The sequence below is a fragment of the Diceros bicornis genome, chromosome 27 (assembly GCF_020826845.1).
Source record: "Diceros bicornis minor isolate mBicDic1 chromosome 27, mDicBic1.mat.cur, whole genome shotgun sequence".
NCBI classification, from domain to species: domain Eukaryota; kingdom Metazoa; phylum Chordata; class Mammalia; order Perissodactyla; family Rhinocerotidae; genus Diceros; species Diceros bicornis.
The window spans coordinates 18,161,217-18,181,333 of record NC_080766.1 but is presented as its reverse complement, the minus strand read 5'-3'; the positions used below and the strand labels follow the sequence as shown (position 1 = coordinate 18,181,333).

General features: G+C 34.8%; 1 protein-coding gene across 3 annotated transcripts in view; it reads right to left on the bottom strand.

Moving 5' to 3' along the window:
• Window positions 1-2,988: 2,988 nt before the first annotated feature.
• The window catches only part of USP25 (ubiquitin specific peptidase 25), a 134,411-nt gene continuing 117,282 nt past the window's right edge, over window positions 2,989-20,117 (bottom strand). For all 3 annotated transcript variants that reach the window (XM_058522941.1, XM_058522943.1, XM_058522942.1), the window contains 5 exons: window positions 18,828-18,906; window positions 15,790-15,869; window positions 11,442-11,565; window positions 6,880-7,075; window positions 2,989-6,558 (listed from right to left, as the gene is read on the bottom strand). In XM_058522941.1, coding sequence (XP_058378924.1) covers window positions 6,386-6,558; window positions 6,880-7,075; window positions 11,442-11,565; window positions 15,790-15,869; window positions 18,828-18,906 — 652 coding nt within the window. In that variant the 3' untranslated portion in view covers window positions 2,989-6,385. The remainder of the gene's footprint in view (window positions 6,559-6,879; window positions 7,076-11,441; window positions 11,566-15,789; window positions 15,870-18,827; window positions 18,907-20,117) is intronic.

Genomic DNA, 20,117 nt, shown 5'->3' with positions numbered 1-20,117 from the left:
CTGTTTAACAGAACTTCCTGCAATGAAAATTTTGTAAAACGTGTTGCCAGTATGGTAGACAATAGTCACATGTGGCTATTGAACATTTGAAATGTGGCTGGCATGACCAAGTAATTTTAATTTTATTTGGTTTAAATTTAAATAGCCACATGTGACTAGTGGCTACCATACTGGACAATGCAGGTCTAAGGTAACTGGAGGGTTGGAGAACACGCAAGACTGCACCTCTATTAAGTTGCCAGATATTTTAACAGGTACTGGGGTTACAAAAATGAGACACTATCTTCCTCTAAAGGAGCTCAGTCCAGCAATGGAAGACAGACATGGAAAACCTCTTTGAAAGATGATTCTGCCAACAATGTGGAAGATGGATTGTAGAGGCAAGATCGAAGACAGAGAGGCAACTCAGGGCCAAATCCAATTGTCCAAATTAAGAGATGAGAGACCTCATCAATAGCAGTAGTGAAGGGATGCATGAGGAAGATATTAAAAAATCTGACCTGTCAACACTAGTTAATCAGTGGTAAATAAAAGTAGAATTGAGAATAATTCCCCATTTCTGGACTATTATATCATTCAGCAAGGGAATATAGAAAATCAGGCTTGGGAAGAAGTGGTGAAGGCAGTTTGGAAGTGCAAAGTTTAAAGTGCCTGTGAAACATCCATGTCAAACAGACAATTGGAAACACACATGGATCTAGAACTCACAAGGGAGGTTTCATTAGAAACATTGACTTGTGAATCATTAGCATGTAGGTAGCACAGGAAGATGAACTAGTAGACATGACCATCCAGGAATGGTGAGGAGTTAGAAAGGGGGCAAAGTATAGAATCTTGACAACACTGATATTTAAGAAGCAGAAAGAAAATAACAAGGAATGCAGGTAGGAATGAGTGTAGCCCAAAGAAGCCTGTCTCAAGAAGGCAGAGACTCTGAAAATCAGGAGTAACCAATAGTGACAAATTGTAAAGTGGGCTGACAATTATTGAACACTTATTATGTGGCAGACATTTTACCACTTTTATATATAGAAACCCACTTAAATCTATAATCCTCACTCCCCCCCCACCAAAAAAAACCACCAAAGAACTCTATAAGGTAGGTTATACTGTAATCCTATTTTATAGATAAAGAAACTGAGGCACAGACAAGTTAAAGAGCCCACTCAAGGTCAACATGCAGGTAGGAATAGCCAGGATCTGGACCTAGGCAGTCTGGTTCTAGAGCCTGCACTCTTAACCTCTCAGTAAAGAAAGAGAAAAGTCCAGTATGCAAAGGACTGAAAACCATTTGAGTGCAACTTTGGCTGGAGCACATGACAAAAAGGGCATGCTCCATGGTTGAAGGAGCCATCAGCAAATTTAATCCCTGCCTTTTCATATGATATACAATAATGCAAAAAGCAAATTTTTCCACCCTACTTTAGCCAGACTCAATTAGTCTCTCAAAGTAGAGCCATGAGTGAATCTTAGAAAAATTAAAAGTTGGAGCAGCACCTACCAAATGTTCTCAAACCAGTTCTTACTTTAAAAACCTTTAGGAATCCACATGATAAATAGGACCTTTTTAAGAAGAACACTCCTCATATGGGTGTGTTTTTTTTTTTTTTTTTGGTGAGGAAGATTGTCCCTGAGCTAACATCCGTGCCAATCTCCCTCTATTTTGTATATGGGACACCATCATAGCATGGCTTGATGAGCAGCGTGTAGAACTGTGCCCAGGATCTGAACCTGCAAATGCTGGGCCGCCGAAGTGGTGCGCATGAACTTAACCACTAACACCGGGCCAACCCCTCCTCATATGTTTTTGATGCACAACCGGGGTTTAAGAACACGAGTCTAGCTTGAGATTATTGAAGATGCAAGAACCACCTGCAAAAAGACAAACTGATGGTGTACAGGCGGTGGGCTAGCATAAGGCAAAAAAAAGTGAGGTGTTTTTTTGGTGAGGAAGATTGGCCCTGAGCTAACATCTGTTGCCAATCTTCCTCTATTTTGTATATGGGACGCTGCCACAGCATGGCTTATCAAGCGGTGTATAGGTCCACGCCCTGAATCCAAAACCCCTGAACTCCAGCCGCCATAGCAGAGTGTGCAAACCCAAGTGTAACTACACCACTGGGCTGGCCCCAAAAAGCAAGCTTTTTGAATTAATTCTGTAGAAGAATATGTCCCCCCAAATAATGGATGTACTTTTAACTAGATTTATAAGTTCATTTTATACATTTGCTTTTATTTATATTTTCCTCATAACACTCAATTATCAATAATGTGCATCCCCTTATTACATCCTGGTTAATAATTAACTGTAAATTTACAGGTATGGAGAAGAATAGTTGAAGGGGATCATACCCAATGCCACCAATTTTGTTGTGAGGCAAAGACAAGACAGGATCATCCTGTTTTACTGGAGCTGGCATTGAATTAGGAGGTTGAGCATGGCAGTGAAGGTTTGAAATAGCCATTGAGAAGAACTGTGCACGGAACGAATAAGGATATTTGAAACACTAGTCTGTGTGCAAGTGTGTATTCAATTGTGTATATAGTTCCTTCAATCATGGCTCTGTTACTTTTATTATTAGTGTTACAGTATTCATTATTATTTGATTATTCTAAGTCACCTCTATCAAAGCTAATTAGAAAAAGAAGGAACTGGAGGCTACAAAGTACAGAAGGGGGAAGGAGAAAGGATTTATAAAATAGATGGTTATTTTATTTTTGTAAAAGCAATGACCCTCTCCTCTTCCACTCCCTCCTCTCCCCAAAAAAACATCAACCACTGCTTATGTGTATACGCTGCATAACATTATCCAAACATGGAAAAATGTGGCCACAACGGTTAACAGTAGTACCTCCAGGCTGGGGGTGGAACTGAGGATGGCAAAGGGACATGGAGTAGGTAAGAATAAAACCACTAGCAAAATGGAAACAGACCCATGGTATAATGTGAAGTGAAACTGACGAAATAAACACATGAACAAGGACAAGTCAACATGGACTACGTCATTTATTCAGCAAAGATTTGTTCAATGAAAACACACTGAACTGATTAGATGAATGTATTGCGAGCAATTTCTAACTTGGTATACTGTAACTTTAATATAGTTTTGGAATAAAGTAAAAGAAAACAATAAAGCAGATGTTAAGAGCAGAAGTATGGATATTTGCACTGTAATCTTGAGGCTAAATGGAAGACACTAACAATCATACTTTTGCGCCCAGAAAGGAGGTATATAAAGTGGCCCATCACATACCGTGGACTGGTTGTGTTATCCACCCCCAAATTTGTATGTTGAAGCCATTATCCCAATGTGACTGTATTTGGAGGTAGAGTTTTTAAAGAGGTAATTACGATTAAAACAGGTCGTAAGGGTGGGGGCCCACTCTAGTATGACTGGTGTCCTTATACCAGAGATGCACGAGTGCAGAGAGAAAAGGCCATGTGAGGACAAAGCAAGAAGGCTACTGTCTGCAAGCCAAGGAGAGAGGCCTCAGGAGAAACTAAACTGCCAACACCTTGATCTTGGACTTTCAGCCTCCAGAACTGTGAGGAAATAAATTTCTCTTTTTTAAGCCACCTACTCAGTCTGTGGTATTTTGTTACGTCAGCCCTAGCTGACATTTTTAAATAAATTAAAAAAAAAAAAAAAGACTACATAAGGGTATGCCAACTCATTCCCCAAAAGCATGTGAGTGATGGTACTTTTTGGGGACGACAGTAGGACTCAGAGGCAGAAGTCAACAATTCTGAATCATAAAACAAGACACTGAACTTCTGGAGAACCAGATACAAGAGGAGAAAATCCACCTTAGTCTCAACAAATCTAAAACCAAGCAAAAGAATTTTTAGTTGCTTCCTCGAAATTGCAAGTGAGGGAATTACTGAAAAGCTTCCAAGAAACAAGGGATAAGTGAATGGAAATAAAACAGCGTCAATTTTAGGTGCTTAAAATGCTACTGATAGTCTTCTTTAGGGCCGTGCTTCTCAAACTTGAGCAGACATCAGAATCCTCTGAAGGACTTGCTGAAACTTGTTAAAACACTAGTTAAAACTTGACGAGTTTCTGAATCTGTAGTTTTGGTGTGGGGCTCAAGAATTTTCAGTTCTAACATGTTTCTAGCTGATGCTGAAGCTGCTGGTCTGGAAACCACATTTTGAGAACTACTGATTTAGCATTATTGTATTTTAATGAACCTGAAAAGTTATTACAGGGTCTCATAGGTTCACTTCTGGCTACAGTCTCCCTAAACACTGTGTTTATAAGAAGTTCCTACAAGTCTTTGATTTCTATCTATTTGAATTCTGCCCTAAATTATTTCAAAATGTAATTTTTGTGGAGGGGAAGGCACTACTATAGTCATCATAATTAGAGTCATTTAAATCAAAGTGAAATCTGCATGGCCAACAGTTCTATGAAGTTTCAATTTTTAAATTCCTAGCTATGTTATATTTAAACCAGTAAATAATGTAAGGAAATTTCACTGGCCTAAATCTTCAGACTAGATCAAAAGCTGATATCAAAACAAGTTGTTTCCCCAGGTCTTGAAAAAGGTCACTTTAAATAAGTACTTCAGATCCATTACTAGGAATGAATAAACTGGCTTTTAAGTACAAAGTAAATATAATAATAATACACTTACCTTCAGCATAAGAGCCACATATGGTTCCCTGGATGTGCCTTTTGAAAGGAGAAATTTCCACAAAGTGGTTGAGCACTTGTGTCTCAGCAGTCAATTACACACATAAACACAAACAACTTTACCGTTATGAGAGAATATCATAAAATACTGAAGATACTTTACAAACATTTTGATGACACACGTGAATGAAGTTTTTAAATTTTTGACAGCACTTGAAAACCAATGCAGAATACTGATTCTGCTCAGTAGAGAATTTAAAATCTAAACAAAAACATATTCTGACAGCTGCTTTATGCAAAATCTAACTTTACAACAGAAGTGGTACTTATCAGTACCTCAGAAGTACACCGATACGTTTATCAGGAGCATTATATAATAGCTTAATATTTTCTTCCTCCTCCTCCATCCAGGATCTTTTGTGAGAGGCACTTATAAAGAACAATAGTTTTGGCGACGCTATAACAAAACATACACATAATATAGTGATATATTTTACTATGCTAACAATCATTTATAAAGAAATTTTTATAAATTCAAAAATAGGTTGTTGGTAACATGATTACCTTAAAGCACTGATTTTCATTCACAATATTACTTCATTAATCTTAAACAGCAGTTCTATCTACAAAATGTTCTACAGCTTTTTCCTTTTTCAAAAGGAGGTAAATAAAAGCAGGTAAGATACTCAGAACTTTTAGTTCAACAATATCAACTTCATTTCACAGCACTGATTAGTAGAGAACATTTTCAATTAAAGTGGTATACAATTTACAAAAATAGAAAGATTATACAATGCAAAACATTGTCCTTCATATAAAGAATATGTGTGTGTGTGTGTGTGTGTGTGTATAGGTGTGTGTATGTATGTGTATATATACATATACATATTTCTTATAAGTTTCACTATTAAATAGCCCTTATTCAAGTAGCTTTTTTCTGGTATCTCTTGAAATAATCACCTTGCTATATTATTTGTAAATACATAAAAAAATAAAAGATTAATCTAAGAAAAGGTTAAAAGTTTCAGTGTGGTTGACTTAAATATCAGCCGCTCACTTTAGTGAAAACCTGATTTGAACTCAAAACAGGTTTAGGTGCCACACTAAGTTTAACAACTTAGTCGAAAATATAGATATATTTAAGTGTCAAAAACTTAGTACATTTTCAACGTGCTAACATTAGAGCAAAATTAAAAGTTTGTATTAATCTATACATCACCCAATCTTAAACAATCCCCAGACAAAATTCATTTATATAACTAAAATAATATACTAGTATACAATATACCTGCTTACAAACACGTAGGTAACCATAAATAAAACTTTATTCTTTCACTTCATTTACAAGCTACCAAGTTATGTATCGTACACAGTGCTGAACACTTAAATGGCTGTAGTCATGGAAGGATCCAGACCGAATGGAAAGCTGTAGATAAAGAAAAGATAAAAGCAAAGTAATACTGTAACAGAAAGGTGGCAAAAGCATAGTTTTGCCATCATAAGATCAATCAGATCTGTAATCATACATCAGTTTTGGTTAAAACAAAGTCTGAGCGCCATGCGATTCTCAGTTTTATTGTTTGCAGTCTGGCTAAAGTCTGTACAGTCATTTTGTCTTTGCAGTTATTAAAATTAAAAAAAAGTTAAAAACTATAGCAGCAACAAGCAAACCCTGTGACAGGAAGGCAAGGGTTAAGAACTAAAAAAAGTTTATACAGTGTGTTTAGGGGAAGTGTGGGTGCAGTTTATCTTCCATCAGCAGGAGTTCGACTGAGGGACAACATGATTCGGGCAAATCGCTCACAGAGTTCATGCGTGGAATATGAAGGTAACTTCGGTGGCTCGTGGAAACCTTTAATCTCCGTAGAACAATCGAGCAGTTTTGGCAGAAAATCTGTCAGCTTCTCTTGGAGGTTTGCTGCAAATACAAACAATTAGATGTAAGTGAAGATACAGAGAGAGGGAGAATAATTACCATCTTCAACATGATTTATTAATCTGGAGTGGTCAGTTGATGTGTCATTTCAAAATATGTAAAATAATTACCATTTTGGGGGAAGAGGTAAAATATAAATGACAACGGCAGTGTGCACAGCTTACTTTGTAAATAAGAAAACAGTAACGATATGAATGTAAAAATATTACACAATATAAAAAATGGTAAGAATAAATAACATCTAACTCTAAACTGCTTTTAATCCCAATAACTCAGGTGTCCACTAGCATTGTTTAAACTTACATTCCATTTCTTGTCCAAGATAGGAACACCATCGATTTCTCATATCTTCTACAGCAAGTATATCTTTCTCTTCCATTTCATCCACCAATAACATGGGCAAAAATGGGACAATAAACTCATTCATGATAATCAGACCATTGTTTACTTCTCGATCCTCTCCAGATTCAAACAGTTCTGCAGCTTGCTCATTTAATTTCTTAATGCAATGAGAAAAAGAACAGGTTTGTTTTCTTTTTTTAATTAAATAAAAACACCTGTAAGTGTTAATACTGAAGACAACATAATCAGTATATTCACAATCAGTATTACAACAAACGGCAATCAGGAAAACCAACCTCAACTATTCCAGCACAAAAAGTCTTAGAAAAAGCTATGCTCATAACAATAGAAACAAAAACAAAGTGGGGAAATATTGTCGTCACGTTTTTAAAGTTCATGCTCGGCTTAAATTACTTTGTTCATCCTTCTAGGAGTCATTTTTTATTTATTCTCCAGAGGTGAACTTCCCCTAGTTCTAAAATTTGATAAACACTCAAAGTAATTTTAAAAACAAATTCAGAATCCACATTAATTTTGAAAAACTCTTCATCACCTTCTCCATAAATGTCAACTGAATAAATACTGTTATATTCCTGATACAAAAACATAAAGGTAATCAATTAACTCATTTATTCCTTCAAAAAATACTGAGTACATGACATGTGCCAGAAATTGCTGTAGATGCAGGGGTACCCAAGTGATTATACAGAAAATTCTCATGGAGCTTACAATTTGGTACAGGGATTGACAAACTTTTTCTGTCAAGGATAAGACAGGAAATATTTTAGGCTTTAAGGGCCATTATAGTTTCTGTTGCAACTACTTAACTCTGCCATTGTTGTACAAAGGCAGCCATATCTAATATGTAAATGAATGCGGATGGCTATGTTTAAACAAAACTTTATTTGCAAAAACAAATGGTAGGCAGAGCAGAGGCCAAGTGTACTGACCTCTGATCTAGGAGAAGGGAGAAATCCATGAGATAAGAAATATAGATATAAGAGATAGACAAGGAATACAGGTAAAATAAGAGCTATACTATTTAAGTGTTTATGTCTGAACTCCTATGTTTATAGCATGATAAATATGATTTTTTATTTTGTTTAAACTAATTTAACACTAAATCATAGTTTTAAGCTGAATTTCAAATACAAAAATTTTATTATTTCTTATGTTTATATTATGCCATTCTTGCACAATTTATCTTGACTTTGTAGAGCAGCTTATGCTAAAAGTCCAACTCAGTAAGAAATTACCTAATTTTGAGCAAATAAGTAATCTCTTAGCTATAGTTTCTTTATACGAAAAATGGGATACCATTACCTTCCCTACATAGTAGCTAAGAGGACTAAATGAGATAAGTCTTGAAGTATCTAGTATAATTTTTACAATATGCATTCAAAGACATACTAGTTGTTATTAGTATCAAGAAATTTAATGTTAAGTTCACTGAATCAAAACATGTCCTAGAACCAACTTAAATATAGTACATTCAAAGCCAATCTTATTCATTCTCTTAGGAGTCCCCAAAGCCAAACACAAAACGAGAACGTTAGGCAGATTTGACGACGCTACTTCCTTCTTTCCACTTATCCAATAGTTACCAGGTCCCTCGACTTCATTTCATTCAGCGCCTTCTATAGCTTCTTCATACCCATTGTACTTCTGCCTTCCTTGAGACTCTCACCCTCCTTCCCCTGTCTCTCTCTCCAGGATGCTTGACTTCAATCGCTACTCCTTTCCAGTCCATCTTCTAGTATACTACTGTCAGAATTATTTTCTGAAAGCAAACTTGATCATGCCAAACCTAATCAAACCCACATTGGTGCAAACTCATTAGAATGGCACATAAGCTTCTTCCGAGTCTGACATCAATAAGTACTGTCAACTTCATCACTTCCACCTAACCTTGCTCCTCATAACCTAGCCACGATGGATTTATCTTCATTTTCTGTCATATACTTTCCATGCCTTTTCATATGGTGTCCCTTTGACTGGAATGCTCTTCTCCCTTCTCTGCAAGTCATAATACTCCTATTTATCCATCAAGATCCAGATCAGTGTTCATCTTATCTCTTAAGGTTCTCCCCAACAATTCCAGGTGTATTATTTTGCATATTTCTCATAAGGACACTTATTCTAAAACATAAAAGTTGTTTGTGTACATCTCTCACCAGACTGAGTTCCCTGAGGGCTGGAAATGGGTCTTACGTATCTTTATATCCCTCAGAATCTGAGGCTCAGTAAATACTCAATATGAAAAAACCTGAAAGGAACACTAAAATAATTCTCATGAGGTTTCATTTAGATCCCTATGTAAAACAACAAACTAAGTGTGGCTGGTTTACTGTAAAAAAAAAAAAATGGTAAGAGAAAGTCTACTACTTTTTAATGTTTTAAAGTAACCATCAAGTTTTCGTTGCATTTATGTTTAAAATAGCTTTACCAAAATATTTCCATATCCCAAGCCTTCAATGGTTTTATGTTAAAAATTGCTTTAATTCATTTAATGCAAAATTTTATATGTTTATATAAAATTGTATGCATATTTTTAAGCTGAAATATATATAATTCAGGTCTTCCTTCTCAGGAGTTGATTAAAAACCTTAGGAAAATGGCCAAATTGAGAATACCATCCTTGATGGAAACGAACTGTCAATAATTCAAGCTTTGAAATAGACTTGTGGAAATTAATAAAAGAAATCTTAATTAAACTGGAGTCGAGAAGGCCTGTAGGAGCTCTCATGCCCTATCATACATCGTCAATTACATCAAACAGGAAGAGAGGGAGGCTTCCATCTTGGACAGGAAGTAAAATCACTTTACTACTGAAGGAAGATTTCTCTCTCTACCTAGCAGCAGCCCAACCAATGAGAAATGCCACAGCTTGGCCAATGAGAAGCTGTTGCTGCCCTGAGCTGTTACTTTCCCCCAACAGACTTTCATTTAGAACAGCCCCTCCTTACTCCTCTTTTTTCTCTATAAAGGTAGCTCCCCTCCTTTGTTGGATTTGCCTTTGGTTTGCCATAGCACGCACATCCGGAACTGCAATTCTTATGGCTATTTCCAAATAAACCCATTTTGAGATAAAATAACAGGCAAATTTGCTTTTTAAGTTGACACACTGAAATGCAGTAAAATCAGCTGAGAGAAAAATAATAAGATTATAACCGTCTAACATTCCCATTTAAAAATTTTAAAGACATATTAGAGACTAGAGTTAGCATATACTATATAGTTCTACTGAAAGAAAACATTTCACCAGCATACCTAAAGTTTTTTCAAGTACACTTAAACCATGTAACTTACATAGTTTCAAAAGTCATACACTCTTAAATACCTTTCTCTCTATTTTTTTTTGTGAGGAAGATTGGTCCTGAGCTAACATCTGCCAATCCTCCTCTTTTTGCTGAGGAAGACTGGCCCTGGGCTAACATCCATGCCCATCTTCCTCCACTTTATATGGGACGCCACCACAGCACGGCTTGACAAGTGGTGCATTGGTGTGCGCCCGGGATCCGAACCGGTGAATCCTGGGCTGCCACAGCGGAGCACGCGCACTTAACCGCTTGCGCCACCAGGCTGGCCCCGTCTCTATTTTTTTTATAGAAAAAAAATTGCAACTTAGGAGTTTACAATATAGACTAGAGTGACATTAATAGTTAATTAAGAATGAAATCTAGCAGAAAAAAGTAGTATAAGGACGGAATTGGTGATTTTATACATAAAGGTTAGTTGACTCAAGGAACATTTACAAAGTACTCCAGACATCTAGAGAGTAAACTGCTGCAAAAAAACTGCTAAATAGATTTTAAAGTTACAATAGTACTATTTCAGCACATAGTGAAAATATTTGAGGAAATATATACCAATGATTAGGTGAAAAAAAAGATACTATATTGCAATGAATCCTTTGATATTATGTACACCAAATATACTGCTATTCATAAAAACTCAGAAAAATCTATTATTTTTCTGGAATAATAATAATGTTAATTCCTCATGCTCTATGCAGCTTTTCCTCTCCTATCAAAAAAGGGAACTGTAGAACAATGAAGAAATCTAAATATAAGAACGTAATCACTGGGCCAGCCCCTGTAGCCTAGTGGTTAAGTGTGGTGTGCTCAGCTTCAGCGACCTGGATTTGGTTTCTGGGTGCAGGTCTACACCACTCGTCTATCAGTGGCCACCGTGTGGTGGCAGCTCACATATGAAAAAAAAAGAGGAAGACTGGCAGCTGATGTTAGCTCAGGGTGAATCGTCCCCCCCCAAAAACATAATCATTCTGATCCCATTTCAAGAACATTTCTGGTTTATCATCTGCAATACTTAGACTCCATAAAGAAGGGATAAAGAATTGAGTGTATTCTCCCATCTTAAGGGAGTAGACCCAGATCACAGACATCATCATGACACTTACCCCATCAGAATTTAGAGTCAATCTCTTATACACAAGTCTGGAAAATCTGCCCAATGTAAGACAAAATGATAAAGTAAACACATACTATAAGCATTCAACTTACTAGTAAACATTCTCTTCTATAATGTGATAACAATTCTTCATCATGTCCTCTGTACTGGCCTTTGGACAAGAGTTCTTTGTTATTCTGATAAGCACAGATAAGGAACAGCAAGGAATCTATATAACTTAAAAATTAAGAGAAATATAAAGTATTAGTATTTCATCTTTATAAAAAAAAGTCAACTACAATTATAAAACACTTTAAGTATACATTTAAATTTTGGTTATCCAGAACATTACAGTAAAAAATATCATCTGATGTACTGTATGTCTGAGAGCATCCTTTTAGCAATAGCCGCCATCTGAAACCAGTAAATAGTTATGTTTTAGAAGTAAAAAACAGAGCCAGCCCTGACCGCCTAGTGGTTAAAGTTCAGTGTTCTCACTGCTTTGGTGGCCCAGGTTCATTTCTCGGTTGTAGAATCACACCACCCGTCTGTCAGTTGTTATACTGTGGCAGCGGCTCACATAGAGAACTAAAAACTAACAACTACAATACACAACCATGTACTGAAGTTTAAAAAAAAAAAAAGTAAAAATCAAACAAGCAAACAAAAAAATGGAGCTAAGAATTAAGAAAAGACTGGGAGAAAAAGGCCATTACTGATGACTTCAAAATAGTTCCTTCTGTTTTCTTTGGTATTCATTTTCCTGACATCTTCCATCTAGACTCAAAATTAAGACTGATGCGAAAGTCAACAATCTACATTTCAACAATATAATCTCATTTTTGTTTGAAGAAAGGATCAGGTTAGTTTGTTTCTTTATCACAAACATCATTTGGCTCATTCAGTGACTATTTAGTCAGGTTTTTTCCCATATGCAGGCACAGTTCTAGTCACTGAAAAGAATGTGATAGTCAGAGGGGAGAATATCCAAAGGAGACAGGGGAAGGGGAAAAGGGAGGCATGCTTCCCAACCTGGGAAATCTAGTGGGATGCAAACAAACAAAAAACCCACTAACATAAAAGGCTGGAAGGGGTAGGCCTTTGTTTTATATTTAATATAAGTAATATTAAGGTGTTATATTAATGTAAGTCCAGACATTATGGTGTTCAAACTAGGTTTTAAAAAGGGAGGAGGGGAAAAATGTTTGAGCGCTATACTTGCCTCTAAAATAATTATCCTTCTCCTAACATGCTGTCGAAAAAATACATACAGCTACATATTTGTGTAACTGAAATATGAAAAATATTTTAAGATATCTCCTTTGTGTCAGTTTTTCCAGTCATAACATATCTTCTCCTAGATTAATTCAGAAAAATATAACATCCTAAAAGGTACAATATTGTAAAGAAACACTATTTTAAAACTCTACGTTACACTGCCTGCCAATCAGTGTTAGTTTGTTAATTTCATGTGCTTCAGATATAAATCACTTTGTTACTCCAAATGTTAAATATAGAAATTATTTGGAAATTAATGTACACATTCATGACAAATCAAACTATGCACCTGAAACTATTTCATGAAAAATAAATTATTTTCAACATTTTTAAAAATGGCTTCTCCCAGGAATTTGTTTTTGAGAAAACTTAAGAGTACGACATTTTATTTTGAAATAATATGCATAATCCCAGCTTAAGATTCTATGTTTTACTTATGAAAGAAAAAAAAGAAGGGCATGATAATAACATTAAATGTTGTTTTCTGCTACTAAGTTAAGGTAGTTTGCTAGCACGGCTCCTTCTCTTGTATAGCTATTAAGTTTCCTGTTAAAAAGGCCTCCCTGAATGCCATTCATATCTGGCCTTCTAGACCTGAGTCACCTCTCTGAAAATAGCTCTGAAACCATGACTTTGTTCCAATTTTCTACTGAGGTACACAAAATATTCCACATTTTATCAACCTTTAAAGTGCTTACAAATATATTTTCACATAACTCAGAATAAGATTCAGCAGTCCAGTTACCACATTCTTACTTAAGATAAAATAAGACCATGTAAGCCTGGTAAGACTCTCTTTATCTTCACTTATACTACTATAAAATTATGGTTCCTAAAAATATGATTTCACTTCACTACTCATAGACTTGACAATGGTCCATCAATAAACATTCCATTCAAGGCTTTCAAGTGTTATGTTTTCATTAAAAACGAGTTTGACAGAACCTTTTAGCAATACTTTATACGCTGCTAGCTATGGTAACTGCTATATTCAAAGTGTAAAATTAACATTTCTTTTTACAATATTCCATAAATATTGTCACCATTACTAATTTTCTAGTTGATGTTTCCAACTTAACAAACATTTGCTATACTAGAATATTCACTTTCCAAACAAGTATATTTGAGAATAAGCAAATTATGAAATTTAACTATACTTCCAAGTTATATCTTAAAGTCCTTCAACAAACGTTAACTAAGAAAAACTAATTTAGGAGTAATGTAGAGAGCAAGAAAGTCACGGTTTCATCTTTTTAATTTTTTTTTTTTTTTTTGTGAGGAGGACCAGCCCTGAGCTAACATCCAATGCCAATCCTCCTCTTTTTTGCTGAGGAAGACTGGCCCTGGGCTAACATCCATGCCCATCTTCCTCTATTTTATATGGGACGCCGCCACAGCACGGCTTAACAAGGGGTGCGTCGGTGCGCACCCGGGATCCGAACCGGCGAACCCCGGGCCGCCGCAGCGGAACGTGCCCACTTAACCGCTTGTGCCACCAGGCCGGCCCCATCTTTTTAATTTTTATTGAGTGAGATAAGTGAATACTTTTTGTAATTATCTGATTTCATTAAATTATACAAGAATACAGGTCTCTATTTCAATTTTTCTCTCCCTAGTTAGTTGTGTGACTTTGACAAAATTATTGTATCTCTATGGAGCTTAGTTTCTTTATTTATAAAATGGAAATGCCTTTTTGATCTTAGACACTCTATTTAACTGTAAGATATTAATATTTTTCTCAGAAAAAATAATCTCAGATATCCTAAAGTGAATTTGAATATTCCTATTAAAGAAACAAAACTTTGGCCAAAACAATAACTCATAAAATGGAGCTACTGATTATGTTTTCTACTTCAGTGACCAAAGTGACTTACCTTATAAATTACACAATGACTAGGACTTTAATAATTTGTATCCAAGGAATAACATTAATTTTGTGTGATAACTTTAAAATTTTGATAAGTGTAAAAATGACAGCATTGTGCACTGTCCAAACAGAACGTTCCTCAATGATTAAAGTGTTATATTTGTGCTGGCCAATACAGTAGCCGCTAGCCACATGCGGCTACTGAACATTCTTAATGTGGCTAGCGTGACAGAGAAATACAGTAGCCGCTAGCCACATGCGGCTACTGAACATTCTTAATGTGGCTAGTGTGACAGAGAAACTAAGTTCTTAGTTTTAAAATTTTAACTAATTTAACTGTCATACGTGGCTGATGGCCACCATGCTGGACAGCATAGCTCTAGAAATAACAGTCCATGTTGTCATTAAAAAAAAATAGCATTATTACCTCAGTGGAGGTTTCTCACACTGTATATCAAATAAAGGAAAAGAAAAAAGCAAGGAAAAGAAAAAAAATTCAATATCCTTTTTACTTGGCTGCAATATTACAGTATATTTAAAATACAGCACGTTCCAAAAATAAATCACTAGTCAAGTAAATTAATGTTAAAGGATATGAAGTACAAAATACGTGAATAATAAGTAAATGCAAACTAGTGAATAATCTGTAATAGTAAATTATAGATTTATTAGTAACAATTAAAATACTAAACAATAAAATAATAACAATATTATAGTTTAATAAGTAGAAATTCCATTACAACTTTTAAAACCATCTGTAACCTAAACAAAAAATAATCCAAAATGTGTTTGCAGTCAGAATACTTAAAAGACACATGATCAGTTTTCTACAGCTATATTTTTTACAGCAACTGGAAGTTTGGACAAAGAGATAGAATGGACTATCTCTGATTGGAAGTCAAGATTAGACTCAGAAAGAATACGAACAAGGCTGGTGACTGAAGGCAGATGGTAGGGAACACAAAGAATTCCACGTGCTGGACTACTAGCTTCTTTGGTCCCCAGCAAACTTCTAGGCTTCAATCTAATCCTACTCCATCCTAAGCTTCAACTGTAGCGTTTGAGAGCTGATAAAAACAAAGACACTAATGCCAAACTTATAGACTTAAAGTGCAAAATATATTGCATGTGGGGTATATGAGAACTCGCTGTAGTAACTTTGCAATTTCTCTGTAAATCTAAAACTTTTCTAAAATAAAAAGTTTATTTAAAATGTACATTGTAGATAAAATCTTTTCTACAGATGAGATCATATCTAAATACAATCAAGTACAAAAATTAAGCTCTTCTTTTCATATTTGTCCACTTTGCCTTACCTTTCTCTTTGAAAATTTTCTAGCCCAATTATGAGATACATGGTTGTTTCCCTGAATTTTCTATAATCCTGATGCCACTCCTGTAAGTGAAAGAAAATATCAGAAGTATGCAGAGTAAAATTTAAAACTGTTCATAAAGTAATACATTGCTCTGATAACTATTTGAATTAATAGAAGCAAAGAGTTCAAAATTAAGATAAACTAGACCTAAATCAAGACTTTAATTTCTGACAAACAAGACTATTTATTAGTATAATAACCGATGTAAAAATTATTAGACATTGATGAGGAATTAAATAACAAAGATCTCACTAGAAGACAACAGAAATACAAAGGCAGGATAATCAATCAGGTTCTCTCTCAAAAATTCTTCAGTATAAATGCATATGATTAAAATATTATTATAGATCTACATCACATTGAATGTAGGAAGTAAATGGAGTTACTACACTAATATGAGTCAACACTGAAGACTGTTACTTGATACAGAATTTTAAGGAATTAAAAGAAAAAGAAAAATGTTACATCATAATAAATTTATTTAACCTTTTAATTTTGCCAAATTTGTGCTAAATTTGATTTCAAATGTGGTAGTTGAATACTTCATTCATCTGTGATATGGTGAAAAGGACAGAAGCATTTCAGATTTGAACTGCCTCTCCCTCCAAAAAAACCAATTATAGGGCACATGGGACTAAAACAACTCAGAGCTGACATCCTATAACTCCAAAAAACAACAAAATCAAAATTTTTTAACTTATTTAATAAAAATTGATTCAAGGAAAATCATAACTAAAATTCAATACAGGATTAACCTGAAACAGATACAGATTAATAAGTGTTAAAACTTTTACACACACATTATCGTAAGCAAATTAAAGTAAATAACATATAGACCCGTTATTGGCCAAATATATTCTCCTTGAAAATGAAACATTTAAATATTTTTTTAAATTTTTAATTTTGATTTTTTGAGGCATATTTTTCATACTATTAGTAAACCTTAATAACACATGAAGATAAAATTTGTCTTACAAGTATAAAGTTAGCTTTCCTGGGTAAAGTATTCAAATTGTCACTCTACTGTCATTCGAATTGCTTTAGAAGCTGTGGTAGGTAAACTTTCTGTAAAGGGCTAGACAATAAATGTTTTAGGCTTTGCAGGCCATGTATTCTCTGTTGTAATTACTCAACTCTGCGATCGTAGTGTGAAAACACTAATACACAATATGTGAACAAATGGCCGTGTTTCAGTAAAATTTTATTTATAAAAACAGGTAGTGAGCTGGATTTGGTCTATGGGCCAAAGTTGCTGATCCCTGACTTAGAGCAAGACATGCAGGACATACAGAATCCAAAAACATGTCTTGTAAATACCTGTAGATTTAATGGCTCTGCAGTAAGAATATGAGAATTTTTCAGAATAAAAATATGCTTAATCCAATCTAATGAAGCAACTTTGGGGAAGGACTGCAGAATCAAATCACAATTAACAATCAAGTCCCATGTAACTTGAATCTTGGGGACAGGAGTAGAGTGAGTAACCAATTTGCTTGCCATGTCTGGCATAGGTCATGTGTCCATTTATTTGTAGATATGTTCCTAGATTTTCTATTCTAATTTACCTATTCTTATGCTAATATTATTATAAAGAATAACAGCTAAGATAATATGCCTTGATTTCTAGTAGAATAAGCCTTCCTACCTTGTTCCTCTTCAAGAATGCCTGGGCTAGATTGAGATGTTTGCATTTCCATAACATTTTTGAATCAGCTTATCAAGCTCCATAAAATAACTTGTTAGAAGTTTGATAGGACTGCACTGAATCAATAAACCATTTTGGGGAAAACTGCCATCTTTACAACACCAAGTTTTCCAAACATAACATGTATATCCATTTATTTAGGTCTTCTAGAATGTCTCCTAAAGTCATGCACATCTTGTGTTAAATTTATTTCTAGGTACTCCATAGTTTTGGATGTTATTGTAAATGGCGTCATTTTTTAAAATTTAATTTTGATTGTTACTGGTATAATGGAATAAAATTGGTATTTGACATAGGTTTGCATGTTGCAAAGCTCTCTTACTAGTTTCAATAAATTTATCTGCAGAGTTTGTTTGCATTTTCTAGGTATAAAATCTGCAAATAACAATAACTTTGTTTCTTCTTTTCCAACTTTTTACTTTTTGCTTATTTTTGTTGCCTTACTGTCCCACTTGAACTTCCAGTACAATTCTGGATAGAAGTGGGGATAGCAGACATCCCTGTCTTTTTCCTGATCACAAAAGGAAAGCTTTCAATGTTCACAAATCTATGTATTTGCTGTAGTTTTGTTGTTTTTTTGAGACACTCTTCGGCAGATTAAGGTAGTTACCTTGTATTCCAGGTTAGCTAAGGGTTTTCATCAAAAATGAGTGTTTTTCTATATCTTTCCTCTTACTTGTTAATGTGGTCAATTACAAGGATTATTTAAGGGGATCTAAAGTAATTAAGTTTGTAAATGGGACCAAACATTAATCAAAGGCACACGAAATCAACTTAAAATTTACTAGATTTATAAATTTAAAAAGAATGTATAAATTTAAATTTAAAATCATGAATAAATACTAGGTGTTTGAATTAGTAAATTTAAAAAAAAAGTATAAATTTTAAAGCCAAAGTTAATACAAAGAGAATTCCATGCAAAGAAATTACCACAAGCACAATACGAGTGCTCACACGCGTGTTCTCTCTCACACAACACACCGTCCAATAATGACAAATACATACGGCACACAATGATTAAAATGAATTTTTAACTTCCCCTTTGATGAAGCAAACAAAAAAATATACAGCATGTCTTCAGTGTACTAAAGCATTTAAGAATGCAGGTTCTGCTAACCAAGTCGTAACCTGTGAGCTGTGAAAACTCTGGGCAGGTGACTTCACCCCACTACACCTCATTTTCTCGTGTGCTCAGCTGAGCTGAAATGAAAGGAAGATCAGTGGACTACAGAATTCCTCAGTCTACAGTTCAACCTCTCGAAAGACACATTACCTCATATTCCTCCAAGTTTACTTCTTCAGGTTTTATCATTTCAAGTTTGGCTTGAGCAACTTTCATTATGTTGTGACACCTTCAAATAAAAGAAACGTACTATTCATAACTCAAAAGCAAAATCTGTAAAAACTGAAAAATGTGTGTGACATAAAACTAAACTACCCAACACATATGAAAATGAAATCCATTGTCACTGAGCAATACATACTTTTTTGAGGAGATAACTCCTAAATAACCTTACGTGAAAAATGTCTTTTTTGGACCAATGTTGGATAGTTACAAAGTATATAAAGAAGATAGCATCAGTAATTCTAACTCAAATTTGCCATGTTATATTTACATATGGCCTTTAAATTACAGTCTAATAATAAAGATTGCATAAGTAAAAAAATGAAATGTGTTTTTTATAATGTATATCTATAAGCAAGCTCAAGAGACATTAAATCTTATTTTCCCCCTAAAGGCATTATTCACAAATAGTAAAAAGGACTACAAAATGTGCTTATCATTTTAGTAAGAATGGAAATATTCTGACAGATTTATCACCAGCATCATTACTAAAGAAATCCACACAAAATATATTTAGTTACCACATGTATCTTACTCTGTCTTTCAAGCAGAAGAGAAATTAGGTTATCAAAACAAATTGACTATTTGCAGTCCACAGGAAAAATAATTGCAAAAGATTGAAAAGTCAGTGTGATTACTCCATAAATATCTTCCCCAAATTCAATAGCATATATTCATTGGAACATAGTGCATTGACACCCCAGATAATGAGGGTCTGAGCTCTTTGTAGTCTAATGTAACAAAATAAGTGATGCCCACACTACTACTACTAGAAACAATAATAGCCAACATTCACTGAGCATTTCCTGTCTACCAGATCTTCAAAACCATTTACTCATACTATTTCACTTAATCCTAAATTTCACAGAAGATACACAGTAAGGCAGGAATTATTCTTTTTTTTTTTTTAAAGATTTTATTTATTTTTTTTCTCCCCAAAGCCCCAGTAGATAGTTGTATGTCATAGCTGCACATCCTTTTAGTTGCTGTATGTGGGACTCAGCCTCAGGATGGACGGAGAAGTGGTGCCTCGGTGCGCGCCCGGGATCCGAACCCGGGCCACCAGCCTCGGAGCGCGCGCACTTAACCACCAAGCCACGGGGCCGGCCAGGAATTATTCTTAAATGCTTTGTTTTTCCTCATATACTCTTCCACCACACATTTTTAATTCAGAATTTTTGAGACATTCATATAAAGATCATCATTTACTTTAGAATT